Source organism: Salvelinus fontinalis, chromosome 18 (genome assembly GCF_029448725.1).
Source record: "Salvelinus fontinalis isolate EN_2023a chromosome 18, ASM2944872v1, whole genome shotgun sequence".
Lineage (NCBI taxonomy): Eukaryota > Metazoa > Chordata > Actinopteri > Salmoniformes > Salmonidae > Salvelinus > Salvelinus fontinalis.
The window spans coordinates 17,659,329-17,681,076 of record NC_074682.1 but is presented as its reverse complement, the minus strand read 5'-3'; the positions used below and the strand labels follow the sequence as shown (position 1 = coordinate 17,681,076).

The 21,748-nt window shown below is 43.7% G+C and overlaps 1 protein-coding gene across 1 annotated transcript in view; it reads right to left on the bottom strand.

Moving 5' to 3' along the window:
• Nucleotides 1–368: 368 nt before the first annotated feature.
• LOC129815101 (chemokine-like protein TAFA-4) overlaps nucleotides 369–21,748 on the bottom strand; it is a 52,140-nt gene continuing 30,760 nt past the window's right edge. Inside the window, exons 4-6 of the mRNA XM_055868470.1 lie at nucleotides 16,038–16,193; nucleotides 4,165–4,289; nucleotides 369–1,582 (exon numbers count right to left, since the gene is read on the bottom strand). Of these exons, the coding sequence (XP_055724445.1) occupies nucleotides 1,571–1,582; nucleotides 4,165–4,289; nucleotides 16,038–16,193 (293 nt within the window). The 3' untranslated portion in view covers nucleotides 369–1,570. The remainder of the gene's footprint in view (nucleotides 1,583–4,164; nucleotides 4,290–16,037; nucleotides 16,194–21,748) is intronic.

Below are 21,748 nucleotides of genomic sequence, written 5' to 3'. Positions count from 1 at the left end.
GCTGCCACTAGCCCTGCTGTCCCCAGCTCCCTCTGGCCCATGGCTCAGCACTGGAAACGCAACAGCTCAAATAGATTTATCATTGCTCTCAAAGCAGCCAGTCTGAAGGGCCACTCCTCTCACTTTGAGAAGGGCAGCCATCACAGGCCTGGCCCCGTGTCTGACCAAAAAGAGAGAGGGAGAGAGATGGAGAGAAAGAGATGGGGGGATTTGAGAATATCGATGGAGAGGGTAAACATTTTGGATGAAAATGCAAGCGAACAGTGGCCTGTAAAAATAGAGCATTGCCAAAAATCTTGTTTAAAAAAATGGATGGAGAAAAGGATTAGTTAGAGATTAAAAACATGTATTTCCTTGTCAGACTGAAACACGACACAAGCAGAACCATGTTTTAATGGTTTATGGGTGCTCTATTTTACAGTTTACATTAGAGATGTCACAGGTATCGACTTTCAGCTTTCTGGACAGTCCATAGTTAGTGACAAGCAGTATTTAAGACTCTTTAAAGGATTAGTTCCCACAAATGACACATTTACCTTATTTTATGGAAAACTAGAAAGTAACCTGTAGATCTAGAGAGTCAGTGTCCAACCAAATGATGTCCAGATTACTTGCTTGTTATCAATGAATCGGAGTATATAGTTAAATATGTTCAAAGGGAACTATCCCTTTAGTCTGAGCCATGGATTAACTTGTAATAACCTGCAACTATACCAGAGAGAAAGGCTGTGTCATCTTTACAGCATCAGAGGCAAAACTCTTAAAAAATATCTTCCTCTCTTTCATTTAATGTGACATCACCAGCAAAAGACAAGAAATAATTAGAAAAACAAAACATTCCTAAAACGGTCTTCTACTAGTGCAAAGATCTTACATTTAATTGTTATATGTTGTTATGATCCTTCTTAGCAACCCTAATTAGAACTGTTAAAATAATCAAAACATCTCCATGGTAATGAGTTGACCCACAAGAGTAATTTGACAATAATTTGCGATTCACGAGTGATGTATTCTTCCCCCTCCGTGCTCATGAATAGAAAGTCATCCTGATAGAGCAGCGACACTCTATAAGCAGAGTAGTTCAGGATCCAGTCCAAGAGCCATAGAAACATACACTGACACACTGTCTGCGGCTCTGGTGCCAACACATCCACAAATGCTTCGTCAAATCAGCCATCGATTACACGTCCTCCTCAACCACTGGTCAAAACCACCTCTTTGGATCTCCCTATTTGTCTATTAACAGGCGAATGTCTTCAGATGCTCCTCAAAAGTATTCAGACGTTGTCTTTATCGACCATAAAAGTATACACCCTTTGTTTCTATGAAGTCTATAGTCCATAGCAGTTTTGGCCATTACATTTGACACTGGACCTCGGTGTCTCGGTCCATCAGAGAGTGTTTTTTTTATATGTTCTTTAGTTTTTGTCACAGCTTGGTATTATGGGATGACTGACAGTCTTCCGCCAGTCGGCAGTCTAAGTGTCTCAGATATGAGTGCCGTCCTTTCTTTACATATGGAGTTAACGTTAGAGAGACTTGGTGATGTCGCTGCTCAGTGATTCTCTTGCTATCGTGTGACCTACGAGAAAGAAAGCAAAGAACAGAAGATCAGAGAGTTGAACCAGTGATACAATTATCTTTGAGGGACTTAGCAAATGACACAGCGTGCACATCTACGAAATAAAACCTCCCGCAGCCCCCCTCCAATAATGGTAGAGGGAACTGACGTCTATGAACCTGTGTTTTTCCACTGTGTTAGTGATAACCTTCATTCTACAGGGCCATCAGGCATCTACACCCCTGCAGCGTGGGAGTGAGACAGACAGACGGACAGACAAAGAAAGAGAGTTCGCGTCACACATTCACATCAAACACGGAGATAGATAGAGAGGGACAGATAGAAGGTCACAGATAGACAGAGGGAGATGGGGAGAGGGAACGAGTCGCTGGAAGGAACAGTTGCCGTGGAGTCGGTTTCGTTGCAGCCATCTCCTGAGACATCTGCCACCACGTCTCCTAATAGCTGGGCTCCTGTTCCACACTGAGCAAATGCAGAATTCATGTCCGTTGATGAAGCACGGTTCCCCCTCGCTCCCTCACCCTCCCTCAACAGCTGATTAGCTAGACAGTCAAAGAGGGAGAGAAAAAGCGATAGAGGATGGTGATGACTTCACATATCAGTCTTTCAGTTGTTCAGAGACCCAGGGTTATTAATTCTAACGGCAGTCTCTTTGCGACCATTCATCCTTCCGTATATCCCCCTCACCAATATAATTAGGACTTAATTTGAAAGCCTCCATGGATCCCCTAGCCATAATGCTTTCTAATGAATGCGACAGATGTTCTGCTGTTATTCCGTCTCTCTGAGTAATTACTCTTACGGTGCCTGTGTGCTCCCTACAACTATTTTCTTTTTATATTTCACCTGTGAGTAAACCACACCTGCTCCATCCGACAATACACACACCCACACCCCTGTCCATCAGTCGGTCCCGCAAATTAACTTCCACACATCAAAATATTACTGTAGAAAGGAGGTGAAGGGCTTTCATTAAAATATATGTATCTCATATAAACAACAGTGATTATCATACTGCTTGTCTGGTTTACTGTTACAGTCTGTACCTACATTATGTGCAGCTTTGTGTTTTCTATGGCATCCATTTTCCATCCCTCTTTCCAGATCTTTTCAAACCTTGCCCCCTTTGGGCTCCACATATGATTGTGTCACGTTCCTGACCTGTTTTCTGGTGTTTTTTATGTGTGTGGTGGTCAGGGCGTGAGTTTTGGGTGGGCAGTCTATGTTTTCCGTTTCTATGTTGGTTTTGGGTTGCCTGGTATGGCTCTTGATTAGAGGCAGGTGTTTTGCGTTTTCCTCTAATTGAGAGTCATATTAAGGTAGGGTGTTCTCACTGTTTGTTTGTGGGTGATTGTCACTGTGTCTGTGTTTGTTGCACCACACAGTACTGTCTCGTCTCGGTCGTTCCTGTTTATGTGTTCCTCGTTTCATGTAAATTCATAGTTTAGGTCTGTCTAGTTTGTTTTGTTGTTTTGTAAAATTATTCAAGTGTTCTTCGTGTGTTTAGTTTCGTCTTGTTAAATAAAGTTCATTATGTATTCACAACCCGCTGCGCCTTGGTCAACTCACTCACCGAAAGAGAGCCATTACAGATTGGCTCTTTTCTTCCATGAACTTCCCATTTATGTCACATATGTGACGACCCTCCCACTCTGTCTGCCGTATTCTCTCTTTGTTCTTGTTTCCTTATTAGGATGCCGGTGGGCGGAGTTGGGAGGGTCGTCAGCTACATGGGAAACACCTGGGCCCGCTGTGTCATAGGATAAATACACCACTTCTCCATTCATGGAAGAGACTCTCCATGCAGACACCTTTACAGATGTTGTTGTGTATCTTGGTGGTTTTTTGGTTGTTTGCTTTGGCACCTTTCAACACCCTGCATTATCACATTCATGCATGCAAAACACTCACTTACACTACTGATTACACACACCATTGTATATTGTACTTAGTTAATAAATATATTTTGTTATTCCTTATCTCCACGTTGTCTCCCTTTTGTTATGGGCTTTGAGCCGGTTCGTGACACATACATTGGGACTTTATTGGCTATTTCTGATCAAACCATCCTGTACTTAGAGGATTATCCTAATACACTACTGTACACAAACTTCTGTCCAATCTTTTCTGTCTTCTAAAATATGAAAACAAGTAAGTGTAAGCTTCAAGCTGGAGAATGTGATAGAACTAGCAGGCTTTTCCTAAGTACTGTGTGGACTTCATGGGTTCCTCATGGGACACGTTCTGCTGTAAATACTGATAGGATATTTTCTTTTGTTGATGTATTCAGATTGCATATTGATTCATGAAAGAATATTATTTTGTCATTATTTTATTTTGTCATTATCAAAGACTGTATTGATTAATTGCTAATTAATAATCATAGAAGCTCAAGTATTCTTCAGTATCACCAAGGGAAAAAATTGTGACAAGCCAAGGAACATCTCTCTCTCTCTCTCTCTCTCTCTCTCTCTCTCTCTCGCACACTACTCTCTCTCTCTCTCACACACACACACACACACACACACACACACACACACACAGAGAGAGAGAGAGAGTGGAAAAGGACCCTGTCCTCTCACCTTGGTGGTTTTGACTTTGTTTCCAGTGTTGCAGGACCAGCCAGTGAGGTCAGGGAGCACCTTACATTCCTCTCCCTCCATGCAGGGGTTCATCTGACACCACCACTTCTGAATCACGATGGAGGCTGGAGAAGAGGGGGCAGGAGAGAGAGAGCACCTGAGACCTGATACTGAGAGGGTGGACAGTACAGGGCAGAACAATGTGCAGAAGCAAACTGCCATGGTCAGTATGGAGAGAATAGATTCAATAGAGAGGAGAGTAATCTGGAAGTAGGAGTAGATTGGCTCAGCCACAATCAGCATGTTTTTACCCATTGATATAGCATCATTCTATCATAAAACCTTATTTAGTGAACATTGTGAAATGGAAACATTTCAATGCCAATTCTGCATTTATTGGCGGGCCCACTGTATTTGGCAGGAATCTATGCATAAAAGATGGTATTTGAATCAAGAATCATATATATTTTTTACCAAGGCTTTTGCGTGTCACATAATCAGTATCACCTGGTGTGTACCAATTACAACCATGAAATACTTCAATATAACATGAAAGGTGTCTGTTCAAGACACAGCTAAACATGATCTGTTTCTTTTTTATGATGTCAGATCAAACCAAAGTAACATGACTCCACAACACATTCAATCACTTTTCTCAAATACGATGAAACGCACGCACGCACGCACGCGCGCGCGCACACACACACACACACACACACACACACACACACACACACACACACACACACACACACACACACACACACACACACACACACACACACACACACACACACACACACACACACACACACACACACACACACACACACACACAGTTCCAACAACGTTCATAGACAAACAGATGTGTCTTTCCACCAAAATAACAGTATGTGTATGACGTGTTGGATGTTAAGGAGAAGTTCCAGGGTGTGGATAAAACATGAGCAAAAGCTAAAAAAACTAATTTGTCCTTTTAGAAATGGCAACGCTCTCAGTATAGTGCTGCAGGTTGTTAGATGTTGTACACATGAAATTGTGTCATTCCGACCTTTATCCACAACGTTATATTCCATTTTGTGCAACTCAAGTCATACTTTTCCCTGTACGCAGTCACAAGCTACACTGAGATGTATCACAGATGGATAGGGGAAACTGCTCGAATCGAACAAGATAGAATATACCGTTGTGGATAAAGTTCTGAATGACACAATTTCATGTGTACAACATCTAAAGACCTGCATTACTTTACTGAGAGCGTTGCCATTTCTAAAAGGACATATTTGGGTGTTTTTGTTGCTCTTGATGATGTTTTATCCACACCCTGGTACTGCAGAACGAGCATGAGGAAGTCCATCGCTGGTTGGGGTACGTTTCTCAAAACCAAGTGAAATCAACCAACATATTGATTTGGGGAAAAAAATATGAACGTCTCCTTTAACAATAAATATCAGCCCAATAGGCACTGACACAGAACTTTTTCCTCTCACTCTGATTGTCCACTCATACTGCTCTGCCTTGTACTGTCCACCCTCCCAGGCCAGTCAGTGATCCATCACAGTCAGTGATCCACAGCTAGACGGCTAAAACCAGGAAGGAAGATCTGTCTCCATTTATCCATCTATTCTTCCTTCTTCACTACTGGGATGGGGGACGCATGGTGTGGACTCTCAAGTACATATCCAACTTTGATAGGCCAATCAATTAAAAGAGGCAAATGATTGTGTTTTAGAGGGAGTCTCCCATTGAGTCCTGTTTTACAGTCGATTGTTCCTCACAAATGGAAGAGAAGGGGTGAAATCTGCAGCAAAATGGTTTTAAATGGAATTATGCAAAAGAACACAAGCAAATCCTCTCAAGCGTCGTGTAAGAACCCCCGACTGAGAGATAGAGATGACTGGAGGAGTTCACCAAGACTGCTTCTTTCCAATGAGTGAGGGAGTGAATGAATGCACAGAAAGAAAGAGAGAAAGAAAGAAAGAGAGAGAGTGAGTAAGTGAAAGAGAGAGAGAGAGAGAGAGAGACATTGAGGGTGAAAGAGAGGAAGAGATAGATGCAGAGAGAGAGAGAAACAGAGAGCATAAACAAGGGAGAGAGGATGACACCATTTACGAAGACTAAGAGTCCCCTTAATAAATTATGCTTAGCCTGGCAGGGCACTCCAGAGAACATGCTGTTATGATGCACGAGCTCAGTGGCAGTAAAGGGTTCTAAAAACCAATGACTGTGTAATGGTCGTTAATGTTGCCATTATGGTGTCTGCCGTGGTGCTTTACGCTACCACCATGTTATTTAGAGCTAATGAGCATGGCCTGAAGAAGAGCCATTAGAGTTGGAGTTCTCAGAGACTTCATCTCACATTCTACGGAGTGGGCAGGGAGGCTGTGACATCGCAGACCTGCTTGTCATTCTGCAGAATGGACGGGAGTGGCTAATAGCTTATGATGTCATGGCATGGCCAGGGGCTGTTGGATGGATAGCAACAACAGAATACCTAGAGGAGTGCTGATTAACTATGGTAATAAAGGGAATTCCTGAGAGGTGCTGACATGGACTAGTCTAGTATTTATATAGCCTGTTTTACATCAGTAGTTGTCACAAAGTGCTTATACAGAAACCCAGCCTAAAACCCCGAAGAGCAAGCCATGCAGATGAATTTGAAGCACAGTGGCTAGAAAAAACTCCCTAGAAATACAGGAACCTAGGAAGAAACGTAGAGAGGAACCAGGCTTTGAGGGGTGGCCAGTCTTCTTCTGATTGAGCCCAGTAGACATGATAAGAGTACATGGCCATTAAGGCTAGATTGTTTTTCAAGATGTTCAAATGTTCATACTGTAGATGACAAGCAGGGTCAAATAGCCTATCTGTTCATCATAGGCTACCATGTAAGGTGCACTGCACTTACTCATCCATGTATCATGTCAGTGATGTACGCAAATAAAGCAACTTAGTTTGGGATCTATGTCTGGAAATAAGAACCACATTCCTCAGAATCTCTTCTCCCAGAGACAGATGGGTATAACTGAGATCCATCTCTCTTCATCAGCAGTCAGTGATGAATCTGATAGTCTATCGACAGAATTACCACCATTAATTCACAGAGAGCATAGCAGTGTGTCACTACTGTAGCAAGCTACCATCCAGAAATCATACTCCACGTGTCATTAAACATCTGACTACTGTAGCTAGCTACCATCCAGAAATCATACTCCACGTGTCATTAAACATCTGACTACTGTAGCTAGTTACCATCCAGAAGCCATACTCCACGTGTCATTAAACATCTGACTACTGTAGCTAGCTACCATCCAGAAGCCATACTCCACGTGTCATTAAACATCTGACTACTGTAGCTAGCTACCATCCAGAAGCCATACTCCACGTGTCATTAAACATCTGACTACTGTAGCTAGCTACCATCCAGAAGCCATACTCCACGTGTCATTAAACATCTGACTACTGTAGCTAGCTACCATCCAGAAGCCATACTCCACGTGTCATTAAACATCTGACTACTGTAGCTAGCTACCATCCAGAAGCCATACTCCACGTGTCATTAAACATCTGACTACTGTAGCTAGCTACCATCCAGAAGCCATACTCCACGTGTCATTAAACATCTGACTACTGTAGCTAGCTACCATCCAGAAGCCATACTCCACGTGTCATTAAACATCTGACTACTGTAGCTAGCTACCATCCAGAAGCCATACTCCACGTGTCATTAAACATCTGACTACTGTAGCTAGCTACCATCCAGAAATCATACTCCACGTGTCATTAAACATCTGACTACTGTAGCTAGCTACCATCCAGAAATCATACTCCACGTGTCATTAAACATCTGACTACTGTAGCTAGCTACCATCCAGAAGCCATACTCCACGTGTCATTAAACATCTGACTACTGTAGCTAGCTACCATCCAGAAATCATACTCCACGTGTCATTAAACATCTGACTACTGTAGCTAGCTACCATCCAGAAGCCATACTCCACGTGTCATTAAACATCTGACTACTGTAGCTAGTTACCATCCAGAAGCCATACTCCACGTGTCATTAAACATCTGACTGCTGACGCTCCACTCAGAAATGAGTCTAACCTTTTTCAGGAAATCTCAGTATGTCTGTTGAGAGCAGTTGTTATTAAGTAAATCAAATGATATTGTTAATGGAGACTTCTGTGAATTCCATGATAGGGAGCAAGTTAGCGTTGTCTTCCCCAATCCCTGGCTTTGTTGCTGGTCTCAGGGGGTGATTCTAAACAAGGTATGTGGGGGAGCCATGCCTAAAGGCTGCCTAGAGGATTAGACAGAGATGATGTCCATCCACCACAGCACTGACACGTCACAGGTCACAGCAGATTCAATCCGTCTTTGACTACACTGCCTGTCAAAACATCAGGTTAAGTGTCCCTGTGTGTGTGTGTGTGTGTGTGTGTGTGTGTGTGTGTGTGTGTGTGTGTGTGTGTGTGTGTGTGTGTGTGTGTGTGTGTGTGTGTGTGTGTGTGTGTGTGTGTGTGTGTGTGTGTGTGTGTGTGTGCGTGTGTACGTGTGCGTGTGCACGTGTGTGTGTGTGCACGTGTGTGTGTGTATGCATGTGTGCACGTGTGTGTGTGTGTGCGTTAGCACCCAGAACGGGATGATACCACAATTTCCTTTGTTCCTTTTTGTTTCCATGAATCCTGCCACCGTTGGTGTTGAAATGTTTCTGACATCATGTGGACAAAGATGAAACTGCAGCTGCTCTTTTCTGTTCTTCTACGGAAGCTCCTGCACTTTGGGAAGTATCACCCATAGCAACATAGATTAAACTATCCTAACTTATGTGTTTGTGTTATACTGTGCTAACAACATGTTAACAGCCACAAAATGAGTCCCACAAGACATTTATCTCTGCAGGTACACACACACACACACACACACACACACACACACACACACACACACACACACACACACACACACACACACACACACACACACACACACACACGCACACTGTCATGTCATATAGGCTGTCTCATTAGTGTCTGCTAGCTGCTAAAAGGTCTTTACTGGTGAAAGAATGGATGAAAAACAGTGGCCCATCTGCTGCTAGCGGTCTGTTTCCGTCTGTGTTCCAGGTAAAATGCATGATCATTCGTTTTAACCACAAACAAAACATGACATAATATATTATGATTCTGTTACATTCTAAGCTAATGTAGGCCACGTGACCTGAGTAAAGTTTAAATACAAATAGCAGTAGATAATTTACAATTCAACTTCAATTAGAGTTATGCAACCTCTCCCTACATATCTTGTAAACATAACAGCAGACAAGTCAGATTACTGTATGTATTTTTTTGTGGGCTACAATGACTAATTTTGTTCCCATTGGACTACAAAGGCATAATACAAAACGCAACCAAGCATGAGGCTTTTAGAGTGTTCATCAAATAGTACAAATAGTACAACAAAGGCTGAGGTTGAACTCACTGTGAATACAACGATGTGATATTATGCATGTGTATATATCATCATAGGTCTGGGGAGTATGTGGCGGCAGGGGGTAGATGTACTGTGTGTGTGTGTGTGTGTGTGTGTGTGTGTGTGTGTGTGTGTGTGTGTGTGTGTGTGTGTGTGTGTGTGTGTGTGTGTGTGTGTGTGTGTGTGTGTGTGTGTGTGTGTGTGTGTGTGTGTGTGTTTGTGGGAGGACAAGGAGTTCACATGTTTTATTTGTCTATTACGTTTATTTGGTACGAACAATGTACAACAAATCATAAGTCTCAGAATATGAGAAGTGATGTGTTGCACCAGATTATACCGTCAGTCCCCATGTGTACTATATATGAGCAGTCCCCAGGTGTACTATATATGAGCAGTCCCCATGTGTACTATATATGAGCAGTCCCCAGGTGTACTATATATGAGCAGTCCCATGTGTACTGTATATGAGCAGTCCCCAGGTGTACTATATATGAGCAGTCCCCATGTGTACTGTATATGAGCAGTCCCCATGTGTACTATATATGAGCAGTCCCCAGGTGTACTATATATGAGCAGTCCCCATGTGTACTATATATGAGCAGTCCCCATGTGTACTGTATATGAGCAGTCCCCAGGTGTACTATATATGAGCAGTCCCCATGTGTACTGTATATGAGCAGTCCCCATGTGTACTATATATGAGCAGTCCCCAGGTGTACTGTATATGAGCAGTCCCCAGGTGTACTGTATATGAGCAGCCCCCATGTGTACTGTATATGATCAGTTGCCATGTGTACTGTATATGAGCAGTCCTCATGTGTACTGTATATGAGCAGTCCCAATGTGTACTATATATGAGCAGTCCCCATGTGAACTGTATATGAGCAGCCCCCATGTGTACTGTATATGAGCAGTCCCCATGTGTACTGTATATGAGCAGTCCCCAGGTGTACTATATATGAGCAGTCCCCATGAGTACTATATATGAGCAATCCCCATGTGTACTATATATGAGCAGTCCCCAGGTGTACTATATATGAGCAGTCCCCATGTGAACTGTATATGAGCAGCCCCCATGTGTACTGTATATGAGCAGTCCCCATGTGTACTGTATATGAGCAGTCCCCAGGTGTACTATATATGAGCAGTCCCCATGAGTACTATATATGAGCAATCCCCATGTGTACTATATATGAGCAGTCCCCAGGTGTACTATATATGAGCAGTCCCCATGTGTACTGTATATGAGCAGTCCCCATGTGTACTGTATATGAGCAGTCCCCATGTGTACTGTATATGATCAGTTGCCATGTGTACTGTATATGAGCAGTCCCCAGGTGTACTATATATGAGCAGTCCCCATGTGTACTGTATATGAGCAGTCCCCATGTGTACTGTATATGAGCAGTCCTCATGTGTACTGTATATGAGCAATCCCCATGTGTACTGTATATGAGCAGTCCTCATGTGTACTGTATATGAGCAGTCCCCATGTGTACTGTATATGAGCAGTCCCCATGTGTACTGTATATGAGCAGTCCCCATGTGTACTGTATATGAGCAGTCCCCATGTGTACTGTATATGAGCAATCCCCATGTGTACTGTATATGAGCAGTCCTCATGTGTACTGTATATGAGCAGTCCCCATGTGTACTGTATATGAGCAGTCCTCATGTGTACTGTATATGAGCAGTCCTCATGTGTACTGTATATGAGCAGTCCTCATGTGTACTGTATATGAGCAATCCCCATGTGTACTGTATATGAGCAGTCCTCATGTGTACTGTATATGAGCAGTCCCCATGTGTACTGTATATGAGCAGTCCTCATGTGTACTGTATATGAGCAATCCCCATGTGTACTGTATATGAGCAGTCCCCATGTGTACTGTATATGAGCAGTGCATGCATGTGGGAGGCACTATACATGTTGGACGTAAAAGCTTAACACTAATGGTTCTATGTCCTTACAAATCATTAACATTTAAAGGCTATCTGGAGAACCTGCATGCTCAAACACACACGGACGCACACATGCACACACACACGGAGGGCATGGATTTAATTTGCTCCACTCAACAGGGGGGGACAGAAAGGGTGAGACAACTGGCTGACTTCCAAAATAGGATTCAGCAGCAGAAGCCCCCGTGGCGTACGAGTCGTTCCATTCACTGGACTCTCTGTATAGTCATAGCAGAAAAGAGGCATCCATCTCTTTCAGAAATGATTAAGTAAAAACCTATCTGTGTTCAAGTGCCACACACGCACCAAGCATGCAGACAAATACACACACACACACACACACAGACAAATACACACACACAGACACATACACACACAGACACCGGAACAATAGACTTGCCAGATACCAAGATGAACTTAACATACTGTTTAAGGAACGAAAACAGTAAACACAACAGAAAAAGATAGCACCTCACATGGGTTTAGAAAGTATAGTACCAGTCAAAAGTTTGAACACACATATTAATCAAGAGTTTTTCTTTATTTTTACTATTTTCTACATTGTAGAATAATAGTGAATACATCTCCAAACTTTTGACTGGTACTGTAGATACTTGCTCAGATCTACACTCACATTGTCACGCATACACACAGAGACACACACACATGTGCACACACACACACACACACACAAACACATACACACAACTCTAACCCTGTCACACAGCCAATACAAGTGAATTAACCCCCCTCTGGTGGAGAGCTCAATAACACAGCACCTTAAGACGAGTTCTCCGCCATCGGAGGCCAAACTCAGCGATAACAATCTGCATCCATTCAGGCCTTTCTGTTAGAATGAAATGGCTTGATTTAGACCCATATTGACTCAGGTTGGTAAAGCTGACTTTGACACAGGTTCATGTTGTATAATAATGCAGTATAATCCAGTGCTGGCACTGAGCGCCCACCTCTCCACGTCGACATCCCCACGGTGTGTTCTGATAAATAGAAGTCATCTTCTTGACCTCTGCTTATTGGTCATTATGAATTCCACCCCATAGACTGAATCTAAGAGCTGCGCAGCAAGAAGGAAGTGATAAGGGGGCGTTCCACTCTCTGCTTCCAACTACAACACAGCCTTTATTAACCAACACACAGCTAAAGACATTCTCCAGTAATTCCCATATAAAGCCTGAAGGGAATGTGCTTCAAGATGAACCGAAGAAGAGAAGAAAAGAGGAGATGAAGAAAGCTGTGGGATTCTGATACAGTGAGACAGGAAAATGTCAGCCGTTGGTCTTTAACAAGCTGGCTTAATGATAACAGGTCAGACTTCACCACACCCGGTAATGGAGCACAACATTCTGCCCTACAAAGGCAAACCGCAGTAACTACACTTTTGATCAAAATATACCACAATTCTGTATGGCCACACATTTTCAAAATGCATATTATCGAGAGAGGTGTGATGAATGGTGTGCTCCATTACTGGGTGCTGTGACTCATCACACCTCTCTCAATAATATGGTTTTTCAGAATGTCTTTGCAATGAAGAGCTGTTGGAAATTGATGTACAGTATTTTACAGTTAATGGAATGTCCCTCATCTAAACTTTACCACACTCATCACTGGTATTAAATTAAAAGGTGAGGGGATGGCCATCTGGCTGGTGACAGTAGGGACATCATTCTGCCTGGGATACTTTATAACTCTGAGCTGTTAGGCCCAGTGGAGACAGTGTGACTGTGGTAAACAAGACATATTTTTACTGCTCTTCACCGCTCTTCACCTTTACAGTCATTATCTATCTAACCACATAGGCCTACATACATTTAGGGAGGGAATGAGATTGAGAGATAAAAAAAGAACTGTACTGTTACAGTATATAGCTATTTTGCAGTTTATAAATTGTCACAATAGTGCATTATTCAGTGGGCAGATGGCCCCCAGAAGGCTCTCTCCAAAGGGCTATCTCTGAGACCCTTGACCTCACCCGAGGGTCAGCGTTAAACACAACAGCACAGTGGAGTCCTCAGGGCTCCTCTTCAGTCCAGGCAGCTCCCTCATATAGAGAGGTACCCCAAGAGGGACTAAACCAGAACAAAATGGAGGATACTGGAAAGAGCCTCTCTCTGTCCATTGCCTGAGAGGACACAGTGCCTCGCACAGCTCTAATGATGTTTAATAGCTATGTCCGCAGTGGAATAGCTCTCTAGGGCATTTTCTTATATTAGGAGGGTTAGACATGTGGGATGTAGTGAGGGGTAAGGGCATTTCTGTGTACTGTATTTGTATTTTTTCAGGGCTTTGCAGCTTTCTCCAGAATTCTCCGTTATGACATTTTTGGCTCTAAACCAATATCTAAGATACATAAAAAATATATTTATATTTATTATGTTTCCTATCAGGTAAACAAAATGAAAGATACATGAGAAAACTAGCCTTGGGTACCAGCAGGCGCCTTAAAGACAAATGGCTATTGAACAGTGCCCTCTATTGGTTAGTCATAGGAACTGTATCTCATATGTTTAAGGTGAGTGAAAAGGGTTACATTTACATTTTAATCACTCTTTAGCAGAAACTCTGAGAAAATGCATTCATATGACCATGCAGCGTGGTCCCTATGCAATAGTTTCTGCAAGTATTGTTGAACATTGACAATGTTACGGTAGTTTGTCATAAAAAAAATCTTGAATTTCCAAATAACAACTGCACTATACTGTAAGATGCTTTACTGTAAAAATCTCCCATCATTACAATACTTTTGTTATTCATATGTAGTACAATGGAAAAGCCTCCATCCAAGGTCTCCACATCTGTATCTGAGACATGAAGCAGCTATGTGACTGGAAGTTCAGTCTGCACTGGAACTGAGCTGACCAGCGCAGGACAACCTCTTTCTTAGAAAGGAAAGAACAAGAGAGAAAAAACATGGAAGAAGCTAAACAGAGACATTAAAGCTAGAGCCTGAGGTTACTTCACCAGTCCCTGCAGGTCTGTCTCGGTTCTGTTTGATTCATCCTCTCCGCTCACGTACGGGACAACTATCTGGTTCCCACTGGAGGGGGGGTAATTCATCTGGATTGGCTGTGCGACAGAGTTGTGTATATGTGCCAGGGGATAGGGAGAAGGGGAGGCCTCTCTGATAAGGGTCAGTTGACACTCAGAGGCTCTGTCTCTCCCTGAAGAGCGGAAACCCTCAACACCATAGACAGGCAATGCAAGGTCGATCAAAATGACTCCTGGGTTTTCTCTCTCTATCGTCGCTAAGACAACACCATCCCCTTCATAACTCCTCGCCTTGCACTCTCTTGCTCCATTTCTCCATCTTTCTTTCTTTCTCTCTCTCTTTCTCTCTGTCTCTCTCACACACAATCACACACTTTTGTCCCGCAATCTTTTTTATAATGAAATGTAATCTATTTTCCTAAGGGTTTTATTTGTGGAAACCTGATTCAACAATATTGAGTCTAGAGATATGACAGGGTGCGAGGGAGCAGAAAATTATTTTTCTATTACCATCTGACATACTGTATGGTCGAAAGGCCTGAATTGATGTGAAATGGAATGCTTTCCCAAATTAAATCATCCCTTTTAAATTGTGTTTTTTTTATTTCAGGCCTTGGGCCAAACCTTCAGAGGCTGCCAGATGTACTATATTTCCCTCTCCTTTCATATTCCTCTAGAGGATAAGAGAAGGAAGGCGACACTGCAGAGTGATCTTCCATTACCTGCATTAGTCTGCTGTGTCCCTAGCCTTTAATGTTACATGATCTACTATAAACAGGATGGGGGACAGACTGCACCACAGAGAAATACACACCCACTTTATCATGAAGTAGAGAACTAAAGCACTTTGTGAGACTATTAGAGTGTGTGCCAGCTTCCTGTCCATGCAGGAAGTGGCTAAGTCTGGCTGTGTGGTAAATATTTCAACAAGTCCTTCAAACACAGCTCTGATGGGATCTTCACAATCAGAACAGCTTCTAAGACTATGTTGGTATACAACATCCATGTGTAAGCAAATTAAAATAAATGACACCCACATGCCAGTGGAGGCTGCTGAGGGGAGGACGGCTCATAATAATGGCTGGAACAGAGCAAATGGAATGGTATCAAACAAATGGAAACCATGTGTTATATGTATTCGATACCATTACACTATATTCGTTCCAGCCGTTACCACGAGCCCGTCTTCCCCAATTAAGGTGTCACCAACCTCCTGTGCCATATGCACACATACACAAACACACACACATACACACAGTAGTCAAGTGTGATCACACGCATATCCTTTAGGGGGTTATAGGGCCGGTATGAAATAAATATAGCCCGCACACTCATAGGCTCCACCACGTACCTGTATTAATAAACAAACAACATTTCAATCCTGCAAGGATCTTCTTCAGGTCCCACACACACACACAATGTACGTTTACCTTCCACACAGGAGGGCCTGGCTCTGGTTGTGCCAGCGACCTGGCCTGGGAAACAGGAGCACTTGACGGTCTGAGAACGCTCCTCAATCTTGTTCTTATTACAACAGCGGTGGATGGCCACCACCTCACACGTCCCCTGCTTCACCTGGTAGGAGGCTGAGAGACAACGAGAGGGAGAGAGACAGAGAGAGTATTCAATGTGGTTGCAGTAGTACAGCAGTATTTCAACATATACATTTAAGAAAGCATCTTATTCAAATACAAGAAAGGAAAAAGCCACACTTGAGTATTCAGAGTTTATACAATAGAAAAAACTGTTGAATTATTTACAGTTGTATAAACACTAGGAATTATTCTAAAGATGCAGACAGTTTCACTTTCAATATAAGACTATGCATTTATGCCAATATTTTGGTCCTTTCGTAGCTCAACAGCATCATTAAGATTAAAAGCCTGCCCTTTCATTGTGTGCAGGGTTATCTTGTAAAGAACATTCCACTAACATTATTTAATTAAGTAAATAAACAAACAAAAGGTTGGTTTTCAGTGGAATTCTCTAAGTCATAATTAACCACCTGATAGCAGTAGAGAAACAGCGTCCATATTGTATGAGGCAGCATTTAACAAGCATCTGGAGCTCTGTCCTGCTCTCTGCTGGAGTTCCACCCAAAACACAATACCCCAAACTCTCCACATCATTAAGCTTAACAGTTTTACTCTTCTGTTTAACTCCCTAGATTTAACTTCCTGGGGGCTATTTATTTTTGATGAATGTAACTTTCAGCAGTTTTCATTTCTACACAGATGCCTTGTGTGGGTTTACAGTAGTCCGCACTCAATATGTTTAAACATGCGTCTGTGGGACAACACAAGAGGCATACGGTATGTTTGACTGTGGATGCAAACTGTCTGTAAATGTTCAAAAGAAACCCACTTGCGGTATGTTACATTTACTGTTAGTCAGATTTGTTTAAAAGTTCAACCCTGAGTTGAATGACCTTAGTAGGCTAACCTTCCTAACAAACACACACACACACACACACACACACACACACACACACACACACACACACACACACACACACACACACACACTCACACACACACACACACACACACACACACACACACACACACACACACACACACACACACACACACACACACACACACGCGCGCGCGCGCACGCTTCGACAGGCCGAGGCCCCTCTCATCCTGATTTAAAGTTTGCTTGTTCTCTTCTCCAGAGAACCCTCTCAATGATCCCTTGGCCTCATCCCTCTGTTTTCATTTCCCCATGGGCACAGGGAACTGGTGGATTATCCCTACACATGCACACACACACACATATATCCGAGGCAGGGAAAAAAACGAAACCATACTTGGAGCATGGAGAAATTGAAGAAATAAGGAATGCTGCTGAGACAGAGAGATCTATTCAACAGTGAGGGCATCTTTGTCTGTATGCACTATCTACTTAATAATGCGGTCACACACCATCCAATTTCTTCCATCTATCTCAAAAGCAAAATTCCCTTCAAAAACCATCCTCTTGTTAGTGTGGCATCATGTACCACAGTCTGCATACCAATGCCTGGGTAAAGACAGGGATAGCTAGTGCCCCCATCCAGAAAACAAGCGTCTTGTTAGTGTGAGACTACCACAAGCAAATTGAAACAGAGAGAGGGAGAAGATGTGTGCGTGTGCATGCACATGTGCATGTGTGTGTGTGTGTGTGTGTGTGTGTGTGTGTGTGTGTGTGTGTGTGTGTGTGTGTGTGTGTGTGTGTGTGTGTGTGTGTGTGTGTGTGTGTGTGTGTGTGTGTGTGTGTGTGTGTGTGTGTGTGTGTGTGTCTGCGCATGCATGTGTGTGTGATGCAGGGAGCTGGGGAGGCGGGGGCGGGGGGATCTGTCATAGGCAGTAAGGAGAACAAAGAGCCTGCTGCCTCCTGGTGGCATAATGAGGTCACAGGGTCAGAGCAGCATCTCTCTCTGTCTCTCTTCTTTAATCCATTCATTTTTCTCTCTAAAGTATTTTCCTCATCCACCAATCTATACTGCATAAGTCTACATCCGACAAGTCAACCTGAACTTCTAAGTGTTACCCAGTGTATAGAGACAAAGTAGAGCATTCCATAATGCATGCATAACTTTTGATGAGCTACTGCTGTAACTATAAAGTAACCTCTTGTCTTGACTGTCCCTGATCTGTAAGGATGATTCTGGGATAGTGGTTTGAGTCAGAGAAGTCACAGCAGTATTCAAGCACTCTGCTTCAACCATCTTGTTCAAATCAAATCAAATCAAATTGTATTAGTCACATGCGCCGAATACAACAGGTGTAGACATTACAGTGAAATGCTTACTTACGAGCCCCTAACCAACAATGCCGTTTAAAAACATTATGGATAAGAGTAAGAGATAAAAGTACGAAGTTATGAAAGAGCAGCAGTAAAATAACAATAGTGAGACTTTATATACAGGGGGGTACCGATACAGAGTCAATGTGTGGGGGCACCGATTAGTTGAAGTAATATGTACATGTAGGTAGAGTTATTAAAGTGACTATGCATAGATGATAACAGAGAATAGCAATGGTGTAAAGGGGGAAGGGGGGCACTGCAAATAGTCTGGGTAGCCATTTGACTAGATGTTCAGGAGTCTTATGGCTTGGGGGTAGAAGCTCTTGGACCTAGTCTTGGCGCTCCGGTACCGCTTGCCGTGCAGTAGAAGAGAGAACAGTCTATGACTAGGGTGGCTGGAGACTTTGACCATTTTTAGGGCCCTCTGACACCGCCTGGAATAGAGGTCCTGGTTGGCAGGAAGCTTGGCCCCAGTGATGTACTGGGCCATTCACACTACCCTCTGTAGTGCCCTGCGGTCGTAGGCTGAGCAGTTGCCACACCAGGCAGTGATGCAACAAGTCAGGATGCTCTTGATGGTGCAGCTGTAGAACCTTTTGAGGATCTGCGGACCCATGGCAAATATTTTCAGTCTCCTGAGGGAGAACAGGTTTTGTCGTGCCCTCTTCACGACTATCTTGGTGTGCTTGGACCGTGTTAGTTTGTTGGTGACCTCAAGGAACTTGAAGCTCTCCACCTGCTACACAGCAACCCCGTCGATGAGAATGGGGGTGTGCTCGGTCCTCTTTTTCCTGCAGTCCACAATCATCTCATGTGTCTTGATTACGTTGAGAGAGGTTTCTGTCCTGGCACCACACGGCCAGGTCTCTGACCTCATGTCTATAGGCTGTCTCGTCGTTGTCGGTGATTAGGGCTACCACTGTTGTGTCATTGGCAAACGTAATGATGATGTTAGAGTCGTGCCTGGCCGTGCAATCATGAATGAACAGGGAGTACAGGAGGGGACCGAGCACCTACGCCTGAGGGGCCCCTGTGTTGAGGATCAGCGTGGCGGATGTGTTGTTACCTACCCTTACCACCACGAGCTTTGAGGGCACTATGGTGTTGAACGCTGAGCTGTAGTCAATGAATAGCATTCTCACATAGATGTTCCTTTTGTCCAGGTGGGAAAGGGCAGTGTGGAGTGAAATGGAGATTGCATCATCTGTGGATCTGTAGGGGTGGTATGCAAATTGGAGTGGAGCTAGGGTTTCTGGGATGTGAGCCATGACCAGCCTTTCAAAGCACTTCATGGCTACAGACGTGAGTGCTACGGGTCGGTAGTCATTTAGGCAGGTTACCTTAGTGTTCTTGGGCACAGGGATTATGGTGGACTGCTTAAAACCTGTTGGTATTACAGATTCGGGCAAGGAGAGGTTGAAAGTATCAATGAAGACACTTGCCAGTTGGTCAGCGCATGCTTGCAGTACACGTCCTGGTAATCCGTCTGGCCCTGAGGCCTTGTGAATGTTGACCTGTTTATAGGTCTTGCTCACATCGGCTGCGGAGAGCGTGATCACACAGTCTTCCAGAACAGCTGATGCTCTCATGCATGTTTCAGTGTTATTTTCCTCGAAGTGAGTACAGAAGTAGTTTGGTTTGTCAGGTAGGCTCGTGTCACTGGGCAGCTCTTGGCTGTACTTCCTTTTGTAGTCTGTAATGGTTTGCAAGCCCTGCCACATCCGACTAGCGACAGAGCCGGTGTAGTACGATTCGATCTTAGTCCTGTATTGACTCTTTGCCTGTTTGATGGTTCGTCGGAGGGCGAGACTTCCTTAGGTATCATCCAACTGCTGTTGTTTACAAAAACACATAGACCACCACCCCTTGCCTTACCAGACCGCTGTTCTATACTGCCGGTACATCGTATAACCAGCCAACTGTATGTTGATATTGTCGTCGTTCAGCCATGACTCCGTGAAGCATAAGATGTTACAGTTTTTAATGTCCTGTTGGTAGTTTAATCTTCTGCGTAACTCGTTGATTGTATTCTCCAAAGATTGCACATTTGCTAGCAGAACGGAGGGAAGTGGGGATTTATTAGATCACCTACGAATTCTTAGAAGGCAGGCCAACCTTCGGACCCTCTTTTTCCGCCTCCTCTTCACCGAGATCATGGGGATCGGGGCCTGTTCCCGAGGAAGCACTTTATCCTTCTCGTCGGACCCGTTCTGCTAATCCGTGGTGAGTAATCGCAGTCCTGATGTCTGGAAGTTATTTTCAGTCAGAAGAGATGGTAGCAGCAACATTACGTACAAAATAAGTACTTTTTTTTTTTTTTTTTACAAACAACGCAAATAAACAAACAAAAAAACACAATCGGCTGGGGGCACGTTGAACGTCTGCCTTCTTCTCCGGCGCCATTTTACACAAAGTGATGTTATGGCAGTCTTAACGTAATAAACCTCAGCTCAGGCTGAAAGAAAAATACATTTCAAGTATTGCTATTTGGTTCTATTCCTGTGGCAGCCAAGCAAGAGTTTTCTGGGTGGCAAACTAGGCAGCTCTAACTTGAACTGATTGAGCAGCCAGCCAACTGATATATTCTGACAGACAGAAGTGGCCCAGACCATGTGCAATTTATCAAAAAGTCTGTCCTTACCCTGTCAATAACTGACTAGCATGTCTGCCATGGAAGGCCAGACATTTGCTATAACTGTCTGAGGGAGTTCAGTCCATTCCAGGGACAGACACAGACTGCAGCTCCAACCAAGACAATTACAGAATTGAAACGAGGACTTTATTTCATAAAATCAGAATGACTACGAAAACAAATCTTGTTTTCAAGAAACAGAACAAGTCTGGATATATTTTCTCCTGTAAAATGGAGGAACATCACAAAATGGCTCCACTGCCTCACATGTTTACCTTGTCTTCCATATGAACTAACCCTGTTAGAGGAAATGCTATTATCTTCCCCATTCCCCCGTCACAGCCACATCCTCCTTTTCCACACCTCTAACCATCTCTAGAATCTCTCCTGTTTTCCATCTACCCATTGATCCCCATTCTCAACCCTACTCTCGCTTCCTCTCCCCCACTCCCACCACACCCTACCTTCCCCCCCCCCACTCCCACCACACCCTACCTTCCTCTCCCCCACTCCCACCACACCCTACCTTCCTCTCCCCCACTCCCACCACACCCTACCTTCCTCTCCCCCACTCCCACCACACCCTACCTTCCTCTCCCCCACTCCCACCACACCCTACCTTCCACTCCCCCACTCCCACCACACCCTACCTTCCTCTCCCCCACTCCCACCACACCCTACCTTCCTCTCCCCACTCCCACCACACCCTACCTTCCT